The 23,189-nt window shown below is 38.9% G+C and overlaps 1 protein-coding gene across 1 annotated transcript; it reads left to right on the forward strand.

Annotated features, from left to right (window-relative positions):
• The first annotated feature begins 13,800 nt into the window (after positions 1-13,800).
• On the forward strand, positions 13,801-17,098 carry LOC108997743. Its single transcript, XM_018974121.2, has 3 exons — positions 13,801-14,994; positions 15,205-15,909; positions 16,697-17,098. Exons 1-3 carry the CDS (start codon positions 13,801-13,803, stop codon positions 17,096-17,098), a joined length of 2,301 nt encoding a protein of 766 aa, XP_018829666.2.
• Positions 17,099-23,189: the final 6,091 nt, after the last annotated feature.

A 23,189-nucleotide genomic window follows, 5' to 3' on the forward strand; every position in this document is an offset into this window, starting at 1 on the left:
TGTCTGAATTTTCTTGTCGCACACCTTCATTTTCTTTTTTGTAATAAGGCTTCATTATCCTTTTTTTTTTTTCACTTTGAAATTTGATTTTTATTTTTATTTTTATTTTTATTTAAGGTGGACGGGACCTCCGGAATTTATTAAAATCCTCACGTATGGTAGAGAAAAACCATGGATACAAAGAACATTATACTAAATGCTATTTCGAAGAGACCCTATACATGCCTAGCAGCTCAATAAAGGAAGGCTTAACTTATCCACTTTCAATATTCCTTTCAGCTTATGCGGTAGATCCGCGTAACTCGTCCAAGTTCTAAATGATTGAGTATCAAGTCGAGCCAAAAAATCAGCACCTGCATTACACTCTCTAAATATATGAAGAAACACAACCTATCGACCTGAAAGAATCTCGAGGATTTCATCCCAATAGTCCTCAAGGTATCAGATTCCACAGCTTTTTCCTCCAACCAGTGAACCACTAGCATGGAATCCAATTCCATTTCAACTTTATCAAGCCCATTTCCTTACAATACCGTAAACCATAGAGTAGGGCCATAAATTCAGCAACATTGTTAGTACCATGTGGTAAACCTGCTGAGAAAGCCAATAACAAATTCTCACATGAAAACTCAATTTTCAAATATACACATGAACATGTATGCAATTATGCGATAACCCAGTTTTCATTTACAAAAATGAACATGCGTGCAAATATGCAATGTACGTGATAGGACACAAATATCCAACAACCAACAAATCCCCGCATAACCGAATCACACAACAACTCCATCCTCCAATCCAACCGACCCCCTTACTCCTCAAACTCAGTCCGACACAACTAACTAGTTCACATAAAATATAAGTTAGTGCAAAAATACATTTAGATCTCAAAAGTTCTTTGGAAAAATACTTACAGTGCTATAATATAATTTTCGAATGATCACGGAGGTGCTAGAAATGGCGGCACAACAACGTAACAGTGCAAAATGCACTATGACCGTGGGTTTCAAAATGTTAGATTTTGAACGGGGAAAAATGAAGATTTGAGATTACTAGGGAAGGGCTTAGGAATGTCGGTGAAACTAATGGTGGTGGCAGTTGGCCGTGGGTTGCTGCGTAGAGGGTGGTTGAAGTCCAAAAAGCCCAAAATGAAAATGGAGTTGGATGGACTTCACCTGTGGCGGATCGGAGCTGAGGATGGGTGGGTTAGGTAGCTGGGGGGTAGTCGGTGATGTGGTAAAGAAATGGCGACGCGCGAACACAAGAGGTGCCACGGCTTGAAGCCATGCATGGAGGCTCATGGCGGCACGAGAGGGGCAAAAAACGGAGGGGTGAGGTCGCCGGTCGGTGGGGAGAAGAATGGGAGGGGCAGTGATAGCAATGGGCGGCGCACGACGACACTGTGGGTGTTAGAAAAAAAAAGCAAATGGGAGAGAGGGAGGGTGTCGCGTGTGGGAAGAGAGAGAGAAAGGAGAAAAAGAAATGAAGGAAAAAGAAGAAGAGAAAAAAAAAGAGAAAAAGAGGAAAAGAAGGAAAAAGAAAAAGGAAAAGAAAAGGTGAGGGAAAAAAATGAGGTTCAATCCTCACATCTTGGGTCATAAAAATGATCCAACAAAGAAGATTTCAAAACAATAAGTCAAATAAAATAATTTAAACGTAGTGATTAAATAAAAATAAAATAATTAAATCCAACAATAAATTAATTTAAAATGAAGAGCAATTTAAATGCATAACAATAATTAAAATTAAGAAAGCATATCAAATTAATTTTCACAAATTAAAAATCATAAAAATAAACCAACGAAAAATCCGATAAACTTAAAACAAGAGAACTAATATTTAAATTATTAAAAATAATCATTTAATTAAAAATACACTAAAATACGAGATGTCACAGTTTTTCCATACAAAAGCTACACACCGTAGGAGGAGGAACTCTATTTGGAAGTTGAAAACTGAGAATGGGGGAATGGGTGCATGGAGAGGGGAGGGATAAGCTGATTTTAGACCATTTTGAGGAAATGTTTTCTTCCTCATCTCAAAGGGGTCAGATGGACTTTTTGAGAAGCCTTAGTGGTAGAGTAACACTTACCATGTATGAGGCCTTAAAGGAAGTGTACACTACTGTAAAGGTCAAGCTGGCCCTGAAAGAGATGCATCTGTTAAAGGCACCTAGGCTTGATCGGATGCCCCCTATATTTTTCCAGAGATACTGGCCAGCTGTGGGAGGGAAGGTAACTAAGGCTCTCCTGTCAGCTTTGAACACTGGTGAGTTCCCGATGAGCCTAAACCATAGTTTTATCACCTTGGTTCTTAAGAAGCCTGAGCCTATTAAAGTTACTGATTTTAGACCTTTGAGCCTATGTAATGTGTACCAGTTGATATCCAAGATAATTGCAAATAGACTGAAAGGTGTACTTAGTCATGTTATCTCGGATTCCTAATCTACATTTGTACCTAGCCATTAGATTATGGATAATGTATTGATAGCCTATGAGTTCATTCATTTTCTAAAACACAGAAAAACTAGTAAGAAGGGTTATATGTCGATTAAGTTGGATATGAGTAAAGCTTACGATATGATTGAATGAGAGTTCCTAGAAACAGTAATAAGGTCTATGGGGTTTGATGATAAAGTTGTAAACATGATTATGTTTTTTGTGAGACCTATGTCCTACTTAGTATTGATTAATGGAGTTCCTAAGGGCCCAATTGTTCCAAAGAGGGGTTTGAGACAAGGGGATCCTCTATCCTCTTACCTATTTCCGCTGTTCACGGAGGGTCTTATCTCATTACTGAGGAAGGCAGGGGAGGAGAAAAAACTTAGTGGGGTGAGAGTGTGTAGGGATGCCCCAGTGATTAATAGCCTTTTATTTGTTGATGATAGTGTGGTATTCTGTCAAGCTTCTGTTCAAGAGAGTCAAAATGTTCAGTCCTTGTTGAAGGTGAATGAGCTAGCTTCAGGCCAAAAGATAAATATGGAGAAGACCTCCATGGTGTTTAGCCAAAATGTAAGTGACCAAACCTGAAGACATATTAGACATGTGGCACATTGAAGCTGAGAATAATTATGAAGGGTATCTAGGGCTACCACCTATTGTCGGCAGATCAAAATCAAGTGCATTTTCAGATATTAAACATCATGTATGGAAGAAATTACAAAGCTGGAAGGAAAAGCTAGTGTCACAAGGAGGGAAGGAAGTTTTGATTAAAGCAGTGGCTATGACTATACCAACGTATTCCATGTGTTGTTTCCTTTTACCTAAGGTGCTATGTTCTGAGTTGGAAGCCATGATGGCTAGGTTCTGGTGGGGCCAAAGGAAGGATGAAAAAAAGATACACTAGGTGAGTTGGGCTAAAATGTGCGAGTCAAAGACTTGTGGAGGAATGGGGTCTAAGCACTTGAGAGATTTTAATTTGGCTCTCTTGGCAAAACAAGGGTGGAGGATTTTGAATGGGGAAGGTACTCTGCTTCAGAAGATCCTTAAGGTTAGATACTTTTTGAAATCCACCTTCTTTGAGTAAAAACTAGGAAGTAACCCATCCTACACATGGAGGGGCATCTAGGAAGCAAAGTTAGTGCTGATGGAAGGGTACATGTGGAGGATTGGGGATAGGAAAACAGTGAAAATATGAAAGGATTATTGGATACCAGGTGCTAAACCTGGGGTGCCCCAGAACATACTTTCAGTTGTGTAGAATGGGGAGGAAAATGGGACTATGGATCTACTATTAGATATGTTTACTAAATGGTGGAATGTAGAGAAGGTGAGAACTCTCTTCAATCCAAAAATTGCTGACAAGATACTGAGGATGCCAGTCTGTCCAGGGGATCAACAAGATAAGTTAATATGGGGTGAGGATAGAAGTGGAGGGTTTAGTGTGAAATATGCATATAGGTGGCTGAGAGCAGAAAAGAGACAGGCTGGGGGGGAGTCATCGAATGCTCAGGTATAAGGAGATTTATGGAAGCCACTTTGGAGGTTGAAGATCCAGCATAGAGTAAGGATCTTCTCCTGGCGAGCTTGCCTTGGCTGTCTACCAACAGAGGTGAGCCTGTAGAAAAGGAAGATGGATGTTAGCGATGGTTGTTGTTTTTGTGATGCTGTGCAGGTGAGGACCTTAGGTGGCATGCAAGACTTGGCAACTTTCTTTACCATAGCCTCAAGTCTATGGTTTAGGAGGAACTGTAAACGCCATGAGGATGAGTTGCTAGATGCAAGGAGGGTGATTGAACATGCTGTGACAATGCAGAGACTATACAGAGAGGTGAAGCTACTTCCAACTTCTGGATTGAAGAGCTTTTGTGGTTGGTAGCTACCACCCGTGGGTTTCATGAAGCTAGACATCGATGGAGCTGTTTTCCATCATTTATAAAGCAGGAGTTGGAGCTATATTGAGGGATGCACAAGGGAAGGTTATTATGGCAGATAGTAAAGGATAATGAGAGGTGGAACAACCAGAGGTGATAGAATTCATGGTTGCTCTACGTGGCTTGCAACTTATCTCACACATGGGGATCACACACCTGCTATTGGAATTAGATTGCTTGTTGGTGGTGAAGGAGTTGAATGAAGGTTCTGCGGATCAAACACCATGGGGGCTATCATTTATGAGATCAGACTCCTGCTTGCTAAATTTATTGATGTAAAATTTTGTCATGTGAATAGACTAGGCAATGAGGCAGCTCATGGCCTAGCTAGACACGCTTGGATTGTAGATTTCATCGCAATGTGGTGGAATGGGTTTCCAGACTTTATTTCTCAAGCCATCTGGCTGGATAGTCGTATGTAATCTCTTGTTTTTTGGTTAATTGAAGTTGTTGTTTTTATAATATATATATATATATATATATATAATTTGAATTGAAAAACAAAATTTTAAATTTGAATTTTACGAATCAAATTTTACCATTTAAATAATATGGATGATATGCTTTATATATATACCGACCAAAAAATAGAATAACTCATCTAATTATATATATACACGCATACACACTGAATCATATCCGACTTTGCAAAAGTGTGATGTCAGTCCGGCCCACTGATGATTCATAGTGACATTCCCGGCCATTTTCTGAGTATCGATTATTCAAAAGGCCAGTGAAAACCATCCCATTATTGCTGTCTAAAATTAGCATCTACTTGCTAAGAATAAATTAACATATATAGGCCAGATGCTGTTCTACCATCTAATTGGAGGCTGACTTCTGATCATAAGCCTCCAATTCAATCATCCATATATATAAATAAATATATGTACATGCATGAATGATGCATGCAATATTTATATATATAGGGACGGATGTGGAATTAAATTACGACTTTGATCTAGTCTCCAAGATGTGTTGCTGTCATCACAAACACTACAAGAAAATAGGTCTATTGCGGCGGTTTTAATTTCGCCATAATAAAAAACGCCTCAATATGCGGTTAATTGCAGCGACTTTGTGGTCGCCGGTTACTTTTAACAGCAACTTCAACTGTTTTCATTTATTGGGTATGGCCTTACTTGTTGCAGCGATATTACGGTCTACTGCGTCAGAAATTTTCGTCGCAACTTCCTCATAACTTGTTGCGTCAGTTTTTCCGTCGGCAAAAACCGTGCTCCAATGGTAAGATAAGATCAATTGGGCGCCAGTCTTATACGCACCAAATTTCCTTCCGCAAACCCTCGAAACCCAAAACACAAAACACACGAAAACACGAACCCCTTCTCATATTTCCTCTTCCATTTACCACGAAATCCGCCGTGCTCACACAGAAATCCCTTCTCCATAGCAACCTTCTCCACTCAATTGTCGCAATCTTCGGTCACCTTCTCGCTGTAGTTGCATTCGCATCCACAATGAGGGGCCCCTAGCATTTCGAATCCACTGGACTCGCAGAAGATTTTCGGCCAAAGGTTGGGTCAAGTCGCAAATCCGCCGAATTGATAGCTCCCCCGCATTCAACGTCTTCCATCGCACCCAAATCTACTGATTATTTGCAGAGAAGATCCCTCCACAAGGTGGAAATTCTGGTTCCCTGTGACAGGGGACCCGAATTGTTCTTGGCAACAATTTCGACCTGAATTGACTCAGTCGCCGTCGAGTGACTGTTGGGCAACCCACATCGGAGGTTTATTGTCTTGAATAATCATAAATTGCCTCCCGACTTTTTACAACTCTAGAGGTAACTCTATACCTCTATGGATTTCCGCTCCCCTTCACCCATGCAGTTCTCGATATTGCATTGCCATATTCCATTACTCATTATTTTGCTGTGGTTTAGTTAATCTTTAGTGATTAGAACATACTTACAAATTCCTCTAGGTATCTGCCTTTTGTCTGCTGTGTGCCATTCTTATGATGTGGGTATTAGTTTCTGGTGAATTTTTCCTTGGGTAGTATTCTGCAGTTGACACAACACATATGCATGGATTTTGCACTGGAATGCCAAACATACCATTATTCTCCAATATATTTTAATTCGTGTTGGAGTGGGAAATAATGCTGTCATTTGTTGTTTTGTTTATGCAAAATGTAATTTGGGTGAGAGGAGAGAATTGTGGGAGTCTCTCAATGGTCAACTAATAGGTAATGAGCCTTGTATTGTTGTAGGGGATTTTAATATCATAAGGGAAGACTCGGAGCGTAGAGGTGGTAGACCACGTCCGAGAATGGCTATGGAGGATTTTAATAATTGGATTGATAATTGTGGTTTAATGGACATGAAGTCGTCGGGAAGAAGATTTTCTTGGTGTAATGGCCAAAGAGGGTTAGCACGTAGTTGGGCAAAATTAGATAGAGGTTTAGTTAATGCCAGTTGCTTGACTAGATTTCCAAATATGAATAATTGTTATTTATCGAGATCAACTTCTGAGCATTCGCCTATGTTTATTCAATTTCAGTCTGATCTTTTTAAGTATGGACATTCTCCATTTCGGTTTCAGCAAATGTGGATAGAGCATCCAGATTTTCATCAGTTTGTGGGTAGGATTTGGACAGAGGAGGTGGGTGGTTTTGGTCTTCTGAAGCTGGCTTTTAAGCTTAAAAAATTAAGAGGTTCTTTACGTGAATGGAATAAGTGTATTTTTGGTAGAACTGAAGCTCATATTCAGGGGTTAGAAAATAAAATTGAGGAATTGGAATCTGATCTACAACAGCATTGGAATCCGGTGATTGAACAGGATCTTGTGAATAAAAATATGGAATTAGCTAGTTGGCGTAGATGGGAGGAAATTAGATTGGCTCAATTGGCTAAAATTAAATGGCGGGCGGAAGGGGACCAAAATTCATCTTTCTTTCATGCGATTTTGTCTTTTAAACGGAAACAAAGAGTCTCGGACATGAGACTACAAGATGGAACTTATTTGGGATCTCCTGAGGAGATCCATTTAAGTGCTGTCAATTATTTTTCAATTTTTTTGCAAACTGAAAGTCATGATAGTTTACCGGATTTATCTCATCTTATTTCGTATTTCTTTGGAGGATAATGAGATTATTGGGGCTATTCCTTCGATTAATGAAGTGAAAAATGCTCTGGATTCCATTCCTTCTAATAGTGCGCCAGGGCCGGATGGTTTTGGTTCGGGTTTTTTTAAGAGTGTCTGGGATATTATTAAGATGGATATTATGGCAGCAGTGGAAGAGTTTTTTAGAGGTGGTAAATGGTCGAGATTTTATACGTCGTCTTATGTGGTCTTAATTCCTAAGATGGATAAGCCTAATGAGTTTGATAAATTTAGACCAATAAGTCTTTGTTCGGTGTTTTATAAAATTTGCTCTAAGGTGCTTGTAAACCGTTTGGCTGTTTTGCTTCCTAAAATTATTTCTGTTGAACAAGGTGCGTTTATTCCTGGAAGAAGTATTTTTGAGAACATTAGTCTAACACAAGAAATGGTCCATTCTATTAATAAAAAAATTCATGGGGGTAATGTGGTATTGAAGCTTGATATGGCCAAGGCTTATGATCGTGTTGAGTGGGATTTTCTATTGACGGTACTTCAATCTTTTGGGTTTTCTCCTGCTGTTTGTGGTCTTATTAAAGAGTGTATTACTACGCCTTGGTACTCGATATTAATGAATGGCACCACAAAAGGTTTTTTTAAAGGTGGTAGAGGATTGAGGCAAGGTGATCCTTTGTCGCCTTATTTGTTTATTATTTTACAGGAGGTTCTGTCTCGTCTTATAAAACAAAAGGTGGAAGAAAAAAGTTTTGGACATTTTTCTCAACCTAGAGGTACGATTTTAGTATCTCATCTAATGTATGCGGATGATGTGGTCATATTCACTAATGGTGGTTGTCGATCAATTCGGTGTCTACTAAATATTTTGAATACATATGAGAAGTGGTCTGGTCAATTGATTAATAAAGAGAAAACTGCTATGTATTTTTCCAAAAATCTTTTGATGGCTAGAAGAAGGAATCTTAAACGATTGACAGGATTTTCGGAAGGAAAGTTTCCTTTTAAATATTTGGGGGTCCCTATTGTGTCGGGTAGAATGAAAATTAGTGATTTGGAAGAGTTGGAGAACAAGGTTAAAAGAAAAATTAGTGGTTGGAAAATGAATTACTTTCAGCAGGGGGCCGAGTGATTTTATTGAGGCATGTTTTGGCTAGTATGGCGTTGCATCAACTAGCAGTTTTACAAGTTCCAAAGTTAATTATTGCATCATTAAATCGGTTAATGAGTGCTTTCTTTTGGGGAGAAAGGGATGGAAAGGGTAAGAAAAAATGGGTTGCTTGGAGGAATATTTGTATGCCAATAGAAGAAGGAGGTTTGGGTATTAGATCGTTTGATGATATGCAAAAGGCTCTTCATTTAAAGCTTGCCTGGAAATTGATGCATGAAGATTCTCTTTGGACAAATTTTTTTCGCTCAAAATATGTGGGGAATAAACCTTTGATGTTGTTGGATTCTAAAAAGGGGACAAGTTTTTGGCGGATGATTGTTAGAAACATTCCTACAGTTTTGAGCAATTCTAAATGGAAATTCGAGAAGGTAATGTATTTTTTTGGTATGATAAATGGTTGGATCAGGGGCCTCTTGCTGATAATGTTTTGGTAAGTGAGCAACCTCTTTTGAAGATAAAAGATTGTATATTGGAGAGAGGATGGGATATGGCTCGGTTAGAGAGGCTTGTCGGGTCTGAAGCTACAGAGAGGGTATTAGAGGTTTTTGCAAATTGTAAAGAAGGCAGTGATTTGTTAATCTGGACTACTAGTGAAAGAGGAAAGTTTTCAACAAAATCAGCTTGGGATTGTGTTCGTGTTAGAGGTCAGAATTTTGAGGGGAATAAGTGGATTTGGAATAGCATTCTTCCAAAAAAATTTTCGGTATTTATGTGGAAGGCTTGGCATGGAGCTTTAGCAGTGGATGATAAAATTTGGAGAATTGGTATTCCTTTAGTCTCGAGATGCAACTGTTGTATTCAAGGACAATATGAAGACTTAAATCATGTTTTATTTGCTGGTGAAGAGGCTGCTGAAGTATGGAAAAAAATTGGAGTTATGCTTGGGCTTCCTATTGGAAGGAATTGGTATGAAACATGTCTTAGTTGGTTTAGGAGAGCTTCTAATGCCTCTCAATCTGGTGTCATTTTGGGTGTATTACCTACTGTGATTTCGTGGAGGCTTTGGACTAGGAGATGTAAAGCACGTATGGAAGGGAAGATTGAATCTGGTCAAGTTGTGTGGCAATCTATCAAACAGTGGGTGGGCGTTATTTGTCAAGGGTTTTCAAAGACTAAGAAATTTAATCAGATTGACCTTTACATTCTTAATTGTTTTAATTTACAGCAAGTTCCAATCAAAAAACAAAAGATTGATTACATAGCTTGGTCGAAGCCAGAATCAGGTCGTGTGAAGCTCAACACGGATGGAAGTAGTCTTGGGAATCCAGGTGTGGCAGGGGCAGGAGGTGTGATCCGGGATATGCATGGTAATCTGTTGTTAGCATTTTCAAAGAACATTGGTTACGGTACTAGTAACTATGCAGAGTTGAGAGCTCTAGTGGAGGATGTCAAACATTGTAAGAATTTGAATTTTATTGCAGTAGATGTTGAAATGGATTCTAAAGTGGTTCTGGCATGGTTAGATAATAAACGCTGTGGTAGCTGGTATTTGGAGGATTATTGGGAGGAATTGCAACTTCAGATCATTAATATGGATATACGGTTTATGCACATTCATAGGGAAGGAAATGGGGCTGCGGATTGGTTAGCTAAAAGGGGGGCAATTGATGGTGATGTGGTATGGCAGAGCATGGGTGAGGTTTCTCCTCTGTTACGGGGATTGATTAGAGTTGATAAATGGGGACTTCCTTCTGTTAGGCGGAAGAAATAGAGGAGTTTTGTGTTTGTTTCTGGTTTTCGTTTCGTGCGGAGTTGCTTTGCGGTTGAGTGGTTCGGGGTTCGGTCGTGTTTTGCTGGTATAAGCAGGTTTTTTTCTCTCTTTTCCAGTTTTCGTTTTGCTGGTTTGGGTCTGTAGTTTTAGTTGGATTTGTATTTTGTTTTTGGGTTTTGGTTTAGATACAAGGGATGGTCTGTATCCCGAGTGTCAGTTTTGTTACCACGGTTTTCCTCCGCCATAAGTGAGGTTGATTAATAAAATTGGGACGGGGCCGCTAATGGACAGGTGGTTTCCGGCTCTTCTATAAAAAAAAAAATACCATTATTCACCAGCTATATTTTCAACATTTGTTTTGGCATTATTAGCAACCCACATACATGTCATAATGGTGCATGTCTGTAAAAGTGACTTAAATGAGGTATATATGCATGTTGGACCATCTCGCACCTGAGTCTTTAGACCTCCATCAAACTGACTAAGAATGGTTGACACCTCCCACCTGAATCCCCATTAAGTTACTGGTTCTTGGATATATATTGAGTGTAATTAAATTGTATCTTTCTTACAATTAAACTCATTAAATATCTTTAGATCTTTATATTGAGTTTATTAATTATATTAGTTCATGTATTGTGGCAAATTCTCATAAGTCCTGTTTTCTTGTTTAATAGATGGTTAAATCCTCCAAATATTCGTTCATCACTGTAGCTACTAGGTATATGTCATCAACAAAGGAAAATTTAATTAATGTTAAAGTCAATAAATATCCTGCATTTATTCAGGCTATTATTAAGTTTATAGAGACACTTAAGGCATAAAGTATATAGAGTCTTGTTGGGTAATGTTAAGCGGATCCCGAACTGTTTTGTAATTTCCCCGTGGCATTTAGGACAGAGAATCTGCATTTGTTGAATATATCAAATTCACCTGCTTCTCATGAACAACCAATTGATATACTACATTCAGTTGGGGAAAATTTCTGGGTTAAGGATTTCTCTCCCTATTCAACTGTGCAACCAATTGCACCATTTGGATTCTTGACTTGCTGTTTTATTTATTTTTCCTATAGCCATCGTAAATCGTAGCTGGCAGCCATTCATGCTACCTAGTTAATGGATCTTACTTGACTGAATCCCTCCCACTACTTGGAAGGGCTAATCATTCCTAACTGCCACTACATAATATGTTCTCTGTTTTATGACAGTGGTCATTACATGAAAACTAATTACTACAAGATGCTTATTACTTTGGGGTAGGTACGCAACAACTTGACTTGTCATTGTACGAGTGTCATCAAGAAGGGGAGTTTTTGTTCTCTGCTTATTTTGGTACCCTATCTTGGTGCATGCTACTGTGCAGATCTGAATTGTTACCTGTCAATTCAGATCTGGACATTTTACTATTTTGTCGTCCCCGCAAATAATATATATTCAATTGCATCAACTCATGTGTTTCCTCTTTCTCTATAACTTAGTTTCAGAAATGAGAGGATAAAAACCTGAATTTTTTTGTTAGTGTGAGGCTGTCCTTTAGCCCTCTAGTTTGTTTAATTGGCGCATTTGGACTATTTTTCTAGTGCGCCAATTCTGTGTTATGACTCGTTAGTGGATCATAACACTGATTTTGATGATCACGACATTAACTCTAGACGTTTGCATAACTTCCAGATATGGCTAGCTGAGCCAGAAACAGAGTTTTAATAGAAAACTCGTTCCCACCATAAATTAGCATGGAAAACAACTGCCATTGCCACTTGAGGAACTCCCATAGTACACTAATAATTGGGATAAAAGCTTTAGACTTCAAGCTGTGCGCAGGCTTCACATCTACTTGCGTATAAAGCTGAAGGGTACCCCTGTGAAGCCCACAAATATAGATCAGATTATGCCGGCATCAATAAGTTGAAATACTACTAACTTTATGGCAGCGTTCACACAATTGAATTTGAAGATGGAAAGCTATCTTCAATTCCTAATTGCTGGTAAATGATAGTAGTACTGTTCATGTGCGATACATGAATGGTAAGGAATACTCACCACATTGGATTCGCCTCTAGGCCATCATTGTGTACCGATAAAAGGTTGAATAATCTTTGGTAAGATTTCAAATCTGATCCTAACGTCAAAAACCATTGGGGAAAATTGTGAATGTGAAATGCTTACCATGCAACAAATCAAATAACAAATTTGAAGTGTTATAGTTTTTTATGTGGATCTGTTCTCTTTACTTAACCCAATCACGTATGCCCTAAAATCATTTTATACCAAAAACCCGCAAATGACTGTCTAACACTGCTATTTAAAATATTAGTTTGGAGTTTGATGGTTTTGTGCATACTTGGGGAATGACTGGGATCTAAGGGGGACTCAATTGGCTTTGTAAATTGAGTCTGGATTAGAACTACAATATTAGTTCTACCTTGTATAATACTCAACTACTCACTTTTCCTTCCTTGGAATATCAAAGTAATACATTTCTCATAAATGTCACGTTACAAAAGTTTTCCCTACTGTGCAAAGTTTGAAAAATTTAATGCAATTAGCAGGTTAGATTATAACATGGTTTTGGCTGTAAAACTCCATTCTAACCATGTGGAGCTCTACCTACATCATTGCATAAGAAATTGTGCAAATACATGATATATTCCTCATGTATTTGCAACCCAATATATTCCTTAGATGCATATCCAATGTGGGTGTTACTCTATGTTGTCTTCTCTCAATGGTCTACAATATGATCTAATAATGTTTATCCTAGATGTTTCATTTCTTTTTATGCACTTCTCCTGGCCCTTTGTTTTTCCACACGCCAAACTCTCTCTCTCTCTCTCTCTAGATAATTTGTGAAGAAGTTGTGCTCTCATCAACTGTACGTAATTGTTATTGTATTTAGCCAGACTAGTGCTCTCATCCATAGGGCCTATGCTCGGAATATGAAAGATTATATTTCGAGCATTTGAAGGCTGACTGCATACCCTACTGGTATGTGAGATTTAAAGCTATTGCAGCCATCAATAAACCTTTGCTTATTGAGAACAAAGAATTAGATTGGGATTCTTTGTACTCAAGACCCACCTCACAACTCTCCAAGGCGATTTGGTTTTAAATGTGTCTTCGCTCTCAACCCATAATTTCATCTCAACCAACTAGCCCCGCCAACTTCCCCTCTATCACCATATATATCACCAGAAATATATCCATTTTTGGCGTTGGAGGTTGGCAGACCAAGTTAATTTAGCTCTCCCACAGATGCACTAACTATATTGGCATAAAGACGTAGTTGGGGTCTTTCTAATTATTTAGAAAGACCCCAACATTTGTCATCCACCCTTATTAGCTCTCTATTCTGATTGCCATTGGGTGTTTAGAACAGAGAGCTAATATTGCCATATTCTCATTTTGAATATCTTCCAAACGACAATGTTGCTATACTCTACTAATAATGTTGTATCATTATTGTAGTGATGGACAAAAGCTGGATGATTGAGCCCAATAGACTTCGATCACCTGCTTATGCTGCAGGCGTTAACAATTTTCTTGAGATGGCGCAAAACCATGCTAGGGGAAGTGATCGCATTCGGTGTCCATGTCGAATATGTTCTAATAATCTCTTCCTGCCTTTATTTACCGTAGAGAGTCACTTGTTCATAAATGGGATCGATCTGAGCTACACTGAATGGATTTTCCATGGTGAGGAGGAAACCAGAAATTTCAATGTGGACGATGAAGAAGTTGCTGTTAGTGATGAAGATGAATTCATCGATGATATGGACAATATGTTAGACGACATATTGGCTGGGACAAACGTCGATGTTCCCCAAAGCAGCACTCCATTGCCGAGCCGGGATTCATTTCCTGAAGCATTACCAGTGTCATCGTTTGACGAGCTATTAGAGGATGCTCAGCGTCCACTTTTCGGCGGTTGTACAAAATTCTCTAAACTTTCGTTCATTGTGAAATTGTTACACATAAAAACCCTTGGTGGCTGGTCAATCAAGTCATTTGATATGCTTCTTAACTTGTTGAAGTCTGCTTTTCCGGATGCTGAATTGCCACTCTCATATGAAGATGCTCGTTCATTGGAGCGAGGTTTGGGCTTCAAGTACAACAAAATTCATGCCTGCCCCAATGACTGCATCTTATATTGGAAGGAATATTCAGAACTAAATTCATGCCCTATATGTAAGGCCTCAAGGTGGATGTCAACTACAAATGGGACCCGGGTGATCCCTCATAAGGTGTTGCGGCATTTTCCTTTAAAGCCAAGATTACAGCGGCTTTTCCTGTCTACAAAGATAGCAGCTGAAATGAGATGGCATAAAGAGAAGCGAGTGACAGATGAGAATTTTCTGCATCATCCCGCTGACTCTAAGTCTTGGAAGGCTTTTGACGAGGCACATAGTTGGTTCGCTAACGATCCTCGCAATGTTAGGCTTGGTTTGACAAGTGATGGTTTCAATCCCTTCAACAATATGGCTAAGCCTTACAGCATATGGCCAGTGATCCTTGTACCATATAACTTGCCACCGTGGTTATGCATGAAAGACCAATTCTTTATGACATCCCTCATTATTCCTGGCCCAAAATCACCGGGAAATGACATCGATGTTTATTTGCAGCCGTTGCTCAATGAATTGCTTGAACTTTGGGAACATGGGGTACCTATGTATGATTCCTCCACCAAGGAAATGTTCATGCTGCATGCCACTTTATTGTGGACAATCAATGACTTTCCTGCCTATGGGAATCTTTCCGGTTGGTCAACAAAAGGAAAATTTGCATGTCCATGTTGCAATGAGAATACAGATTCTAATTGGTTGAAGTATGGCTGGAAACACTGTTATATGGGACATCGGCATTTCCTCCAGCAAAACTACATTTGGAGGAAGAAAAAGTTGTTGTTTAATGGTAATGAAGATCATCGCATTCCACCAAGACTATTAGGGGGAGCAGATATTTTAAGTCAGCTACAGATGCTTGGGGATGTACCATTTGGAAAATCTATTAGGAAGAGAAAACGGACTACCGTAGAGTTGAACTGGACGAAGCACAACATATTTTTCAAGTTACCTTATTGGTCAACACTACTACTTCGACATAATTTAGATGTCATGCATATTGAGAAGAATATATGCGATAACATCTTCGGCACTTTATTGAATATTCCTGGGAAAACAAAGGATAATATAAACTCTAGACATGATCTGCAGTTGTTAGGGTTAAGAAAGGAATTGCATTTAAAGGTTGAAGGGCAGAAAATTACCATGCCTCATGCATTGTACACGTTACACGGAGATGAAAGGAAGACATTTTGTTCTTGGATGACCAATGTTAAATTTCCAGATGGGTTCGCATCCAATATCTCCCGTTGTGTTTCTGTACATGATTGCAAAATCTCTGGCTTGAAAAGCCATGACTGCCATGTTTTCTTGCAGCGCTTACTGCCTATTGCTGTCGGCGGGTACTTAAGGAGTGATATTGCCTTAGCGTTGACTGAACTAAGCACTTTCTTCAAAGAGTTGTGTGAGAGAACACTAGATATCAATCGCCTGTCCCAGCTTGAAACTGATGTTGTAAGCATCCTATGCAAATTGGAGATGATATTCCCGCCATCATTTTTTGATGTCATGGTTCACCTAGCTGTCCATTTACCCCGTGAGGGCATACTTGGGGGTCCAGTACAATACCGGTGGATGTACCCATTTGAGAGGTATTTGGGCAAATTCAAGCGGTACGTAAAAAATAAAGCACGCCCAGAAGGTTCAATAGCGGAAGCATACATTCACACCGAATGCCTGACATTTTGCTCGATGTATCTTAATGATGTTGAGATGAGATTTAATCGACCGGACCGCAATGTTGATGTTCAAGAAGAGCCGAGTACAGATGGATTTTCAATCTTTAACCAAAAAGTTCGTCCATTGGGTATTGCTTCTGATGTGCGATTAGAAAACAACCTTTTCATCGTAGCTCGTTGGTACGTGCTTAACAATTGCCAAGAAATTGGCCCCTACTTGGAGTAAGCATCCTTGATATACCATGTACCATTATTAATTTCTTCTTACCCACAGACGACGTTTTTCAGTCCTTCCCATTTGTGGCAAAAATTGTTGCATGTTCGATCAAGCGGTAGTACTAACATGGTAGATTTCCTTTATGTCCTGTGTGCAAGGAGCACTACGCGAAATGTCAGGTGAACAACCAAAATTCCATTGATCGAACACATCAACATGAGTTTCAAGCGTGGTTCAAGAAACGTGTAAGTTTGACTGATGCATGTCTACTTAGAATGACCAATAAGACCATTTTATATGTCCTGTGTGACTTACTTCCGACAGTTAACGTGTCACTATTTTGTAGGTTCAAGACCAGCGAGCTAGCAACCCACTTGGAGTCTCTGCCGATCTATATGCGTTAGCTTGTGGTCCTGACAATTGGGTGGGATCGTATGCTGCTTGCATAATAAATGGGAAAAGGTTCCATACAAAGCAGCGCGAACTTCGGCGACGAACACAAAATTCGGGTGTGGTGGTAACTGGGGACCAACAGTCTAATAATGTGGACTTCTATGGTGTTATCAATGATGTCGTGGAGTTACACTACATGGGAGGGCATCGAGTGTACTTGTTCTCTTGTGATTGGCTTGATGTTGGCGATAAGAAACGGGGTGTACGAGTAGACCACCACATCACTAGTGTCAATATGGACAGGACTTGGTATAAGGACGACCCATATGTGTTGGCATGCCAGGCTTCACAGTGATTTTACATTAGAGATCTAAGAATGAGGGGAAATTGGTGTGTTGTGTAGAAGTTCAATAATAGGAATGTATATGACATTCCACCCATCATGAGGGTGTTAGAAGATTTGGATGGTCAATGTAGTGACGATGATGCTTATCAAGAAAATGAATCTGCATATGATTACGTACCCATGCAATGTGATGAAGTTCCTGTGGTGACTCCACTAAGTCGGATTGATATAGAACCTAGGCAAATTGATGCACGTGAAGTGGCGATGATGGGTCCAGCAGACATAGATTTAGTTACAAGAGCAAGCATGGAAGATCCACTCGCCATGTCTGGTTCAGATGATGGGTATGGGGATGGAGAATATTCCGATGAGGAAGACCTATCCACAAATGAGGAGTCCATGTAAAATTACACAATTTGTGGGGAATATTTCTTGGAAGGTAAATACTCTGTATTTCTAAAACCCCCGAAATGGGATGTTGGACACAGGCTTGTTTCCAAGTCAACTACAACATAGTTTTTCAATCGCGTTGGTGCGTGTCGTTAATATGCTCGATAATTACATGTCCTTATTGAGCTAATACAAGTGTTGTGGTTTTGTTAATAGGTGTATGCTCCCTATTGATGCGAGATGGCCAACTCACAACATTTCATCAATAATACAAGTTAACTTCTTGTAATTGCTGGTAAAAGATTTTTTCCAACACATTTTGTTCACCCACTAAGATATATAAGATTTAGATGCCACTTACCTCATTTATTCGATACACATGTGATGTTAATGCAGGTGCGAGGTTGGTGTACATGTTCGCAAGACGTGGCATGGGATATAAGATGGGAGATCTTCAAATGAATATTACTAGAATATAGATGTAAATATAGGCTAATTCCCAAAATCTAGCAATATGCATGGCCATTAGCGGCAACTTAAATCTAAAGAAAGCAGTCCATTAATTGTTTAGCAAATCTATATAAACGATGATAATCTTTAAACAAATCTGCAGCATTTCCTAAGTATACCTCCCACCCCCTAAATGAAATTTGTGGGGAATTAAGCTGGTAGATGAAATAGCACGTAGATTTTGTTTAAAATCTGAAAAAGTATGTTAAATGGAATATAGTGGTACAAATGATATCACCCTTCGGTGCAACATTTGCCAAACAGAGTGTTAAATTAATATGTTATGTTGTAATGTTAGAAATCTAATGCAAGATGATCAATTCATCAGGGGTCCTCATTTATAATAATTAGATGGAAAAACTGGTTGCATGTAAAACGTATATGAGCAACATAGTTAATTTCTATTTTGGATTGAAGGAATTGCATGTTGGATAATAAGTAGGTTGACAATAATGCAAGATGGTCAATTCATCAGGTGTAACTTTATAATTGGGATGGAAAAACTGGTTGCATGTAAAACGTATATGAGCAACATAGTTAATTTCTATTTTGGATTGAAGGAATTGCATGTTGGATAATAAGCAGGTTGACAAGAATGCAAGATGGTCAATTCATCAGGTGTAACTTTATAATTGGGATGGAAAAACTGGTTGCATGTAAAACGTATATTAGCAACATAGTTAATTTCTATTTTGGATTGAAGGAATTGCATGTTGGATAATAAGCAGGTTGACAATAATGCAAGATGGTCAATTCAGCAGGTGTAACTTTATAATTGGGATGGAAAAACTGGTTGCATGTAAAACATATATGATGGGCAACATAGTTAATTTCTATTTTGGATTGATGCTTGCTGCATGTTGGATAATAAGCAGGTTGACAATAAAATCCCCCAACCATGAAAGGAAGACATTTCTTCAAGGCCTAGAGTGAAGTGAGATACGAATGATGAATAAACATCCTGCAGAAAAAGAAAAAGTGGCCTTTACATTACCCAGATTGAAATTTAATATGTTATATGGAGCTCTCAAATTTCAGCTAAAGACTTAAACGGGTGATCCCATACTGCTGCCAGTAAAATGTGATTTCCGTATGTACACTAAATATGATGCTAAGAACAACTATATAAATGGTGTCAACTACATATGTTACAGACTGGGGGATAATAACAAAGAAATCTGGCCAAGTAGAGAGGTGCCAAGGATTTTCAGTACGATGTTAATTTAGCATGAACTACACTCCCTTACACTCTGTATTTCAAAATGATAGTTATTCTCTACACTAAGTATATATACAGTTGTCACCGTGGGAGTTACAAGCCAATTAGCATGTCCCTATCTACTACTAATATCCAAAACTTATGTATCTCAGGATAAATCCCAAAAAGTTGGTGCTAACATCCAAGACAAGATGGGCGGGAGTTTTACAAAAAGCTGAGACAGATTGAGGGCAAAATAGTAATCTCATGCTACTGACATGACCAGACTGAGAGCTAAGACAGTTTAAGTCATGCACCTCTTCATACTTTCACATGGCAGAACTAGAAAACACTTGAAGAATATAGATGTTCCTGCCTTTATGCACCTCTAGCTGCCCTGCTGCAACCTGAAGAAAAGTTTCAGCTTTTCACCAACCCACGTCCATACCTGGACGCTGCATTGGACCAGTGCTGATCTACTCCACAAAGGTTCCATAACAGAAGCTGTTTCCTGGTAAGTGGTTGCATTGGAGCCATTTTTAAGCAAGTCATATAGAGATGTGGCTGGTATAGTGTGGTAGGCTTCTGCAATAAATTAGTTATACGTATTGTTAAAGACCCTTAAGCACACTTTGTCCATAAAAGTGTGAGGATTCCCCGAAACATGTTTGAGCTATAGTGTTTTGCAATTTCTAGGTGTTGTCCTGATGTATATTGGCTTGGGGGGGGGGGGTGTTGTTGGGTTAAAATAACATGTAGGGAGGGGGTAGCTATTTACAACATAGTTATATCCATTCTAATATGTGGAGTTGATGTAAAAAGCTAAAGAAAGCATGTTTACTTACTGGTTCTCTGTAACGGGAACCAAATTTGTTTTCAGCCATCAATATGGTATTGCAGCCACTTGCCAAATCTCCAAAACAGAAGGTTAGTATACAATGGTTGAACCTAGTGATGATGTTGTCTGTTTTCTTGTGTGTATATATATATATATATGAAGTCTGGTTGATTTTGAATATTCTGCTGTTAATATGATCAAGTTCCATCGATCTATATAATATATTAGATATGCCTATCTGGAAGCTATTTTCAGCAGCACAGGCCAAAAGTTGTGAAACTAGTTCTTTTGTTAGGCAAAAAAATGTCGATGGAACTTGATATATATATATATATATATATATATATATGCACATGATCATTATAATACATACAGAAATATTTATATTTCTACATATTTATTTGTTGCTCCATTCTGATATTGATAGAAAATAGTCATTGTCATCGTATATAATTGACCATCTGCTCAGAATTTTTCTTGTAATGATACTTACATATATAGCTAGTGTGTAGTTAATTATATATATATATATATAATTAAACATCGGTATATACTGATGATATATTAGATCAATTATAATTTCAAAAAGTTACAGATATTAAGTGATTTCTTATAATAATTAGATGCATGCATGGAGGAAGGCTGGGATAGAAAAATCGATGAAAAACCAAATGTCCAGATTCAAATTGAAATATAAAATTTGGTCTGCCTTCAAAACACTTAAAGCATGCACACTAGCGTGCATGCTTTAAGTGGTGCCGAGACAGGGACCGTTCGAGCACAACATATTCATTTCGTAGCACGATACTAAAGGATTTGTTGCTTTGCGCACTACAAGAAAAGATGGATTTCTCAGCGCCAGTTTTCGTCGCAATTACCCCCCTCCCCCAATTCCCTGCAATCACTAGCAGGGCGACTATATATGAATATTCTGCTGCTTATGCTCTGACATTAGTTTATGTTCCAGCATATTTAAATCTACTTTGGCATGGTCAATGCATCCGGGAGTTATTTTTTAATAAATTGTTAAATAACTACAATTGACAAGATTTAATGAGTTATATTTTTAGGTGCCCTCATGGAGACAAGTGGCCATTTTAGAGGAAGAGGACCAGTGATCCGTCCTAGAAGACGTTTGCCACCATGGTCAACTCAAGCCCGCAGACCATGCGGTGTTCACATTGCGTCATACCACAGCCCTGTTGAGCCATCTGAGTCCAACTCAGATGATTCAACACAGCCTCCCTCACACGTTTGGGAGACTCCACCTGCCAATCCAATCCCACAACCACAACCTACTAGAGAAGAAATTGGTAAGGTTAACTACTGTTGATAACTGGATTAACACTAATTAACAGTTTTAATCATGTAGTTTAATCATGTAGTAGTACAATAGGCAATAATAGACATTTATTATTGTGAGATTTATATATTAATTTATACTTTCATACAGACATGGAGGCAACGATGGTGCCTATTGTAAACCAAGTTCAGAATAAACGGAAGCGGGGGCCCGCGAAGTGCACAGAGTTTGAAAAATTGCGAAAGCATGGAAAAATTCACTTGAAGATTAATGATGGAGAAACCGCACCTTGTTGTGAGAACGCGTCAATGTTTACGATGCGGATAACATGGATATTAAAACATCATTTGGACATGTCATATGCTAGATGGAGTGACGTAGCGAAGGCAGAGAAGGATGAGCTGATTGAACGGGTCCGGGTAATTTTCTCAAAACTTCGCTGACAAAACTAAAAGTGAACTTAGCATATATGTCTGGTAAATGACTACATTTTTTGTTATAAATATGTAGGGTGACTTCGAATTAGATTGGGAGCTGGATAATCATCGATTGGCAGTTACAAAACAGCTGCGAAAGAGGTTTAACGCCTTCCACCATGAGTTGCATAAGAAGTACATGGCTTATGGCAGCCATGAAGAAGCGTTGGCGTCTGGAACAACTTTGGTCGACAATCTCGTATGGGTAAAGCTATGTGGTCGATGGGGAAGTGACGCGTTCAAGGTATGGTGTGGTTGTTTTCTGAACTTAGTTAGATAAGTAATACAATATATAGTGCTGTAGATTGGAGGTTGGCTGGTGGGATCACACGTGTAGTAGTACTAAGAATGGTTGTTTTTGGGCAGAAAATGTCAGCCCAAAATCGGGAGAACCGGAAGAGACTCAATACCAATCACACTGCAGGGCGTAAATCGTTTGTCCGGATCCTAGAGGAGAAGGTAATATTGCCATATGCTATAAGCAGTACGTAAAACAGATTCAGCTTTGCTAGAGCTAGCTGTGGTAGTCAAAATAAGCATTGTTTGAGTAACGGAATATATTTTAGAATAATCATCTTTCGTATACAGAGTGTATATTCGATTGATACATGTCATATGCACAAATTTGTAGAGGGCTGAACGAGCCAACTTGGTGGACTTTTACAAGGAAGTTCGTTGGTCGAAGAAGATGGAAAAATTTGTGACGCCTACCACAGAAGACATACATGTGCGTGTTGAGAAATTACATTCAGCCACTACTGCTTCTTGGTTAAATTTTTGTTCCAAAAGTGATAAACAAATCAACATCATAGGACCACTTACAACAAATCTTCTCTGACCATGTGCAGAAATCCATGGTCTCCAAGATGTCTAAGTTAGAACCTTCCCAACGTACTGAGGAGGCAGCGGCGACAGTCTTCAGGGAGGTCCTTGGAAGTCGACCAGGTTATGCACAAGGGCTAGGTGAGATGGTGATACCAGAGACTACTAGAGTTCGTGACCGGGAGCGAGATCAACGATACTTAGATTTAGTGGCCAAACATAAGGGAGATGCAGAGATGCACAAAGCTGAAATAGACGAGATGAAGGAAAGGTTGAACAGAGTTTTGGATAGACAGAATGAGATGGAGAGGATGATGACGACATTCTTTGCCGAATTCCCTTCTCAGCTCACTGACTCTCTTCGGAGGTCTCAGTGAACAAGATACAATCAGTAGATATTTGGGTGGGATCTTTTTGAGTATTTTGGGTGCATTTTTGGTAGAGAGATGGTGGCTGGGCAGTATATATGCATTGGAGGTTGAAGATATAGTGTTTTGTGGTAACTAGAATAACCTCGATGCAAACTAGTGTCATTTGATATGAATCATGTACATCTTTTTTGA

The sequence above is a fragment of the Juglans regia genome, chromosome 13, assembly GCF_001411555.2.
Source record: "Juglans regia cultivar Chandler chromosome 13, Walnut 2.0, whole genome shotgun sequence".
In the NCBI taxonomy this organism is placed as follows: Eukaryota; Viridiplantae; Streptophyta; class Magnoliopsida; order Fagales; family Juglandaceae; genus Juglans; species Juglans regia.

Coding starts and splice junctions, on each gene's coding strand:
- LOC108997743 (XM_018974121.2), top strand. CDS start 13,801: ATGGACAAAAGCTGGATGATTGAGCCCAATAGACTTCGATCACCTGCT. Junction 14,995..15,204: donor TTGAACTTTGGGAACATGGG/GTACCTATGTAT, acceptor CATTTCCTCCAG/CAAAACTACATTTGGAGGAA. Junction 15,910..16,696: donor CCCAGCTTGAAACTGATGTT/GTAAGCATCCTA, acceptor ACTATTTTGTAG/GTTCAAGACCAGCGAGCTAG.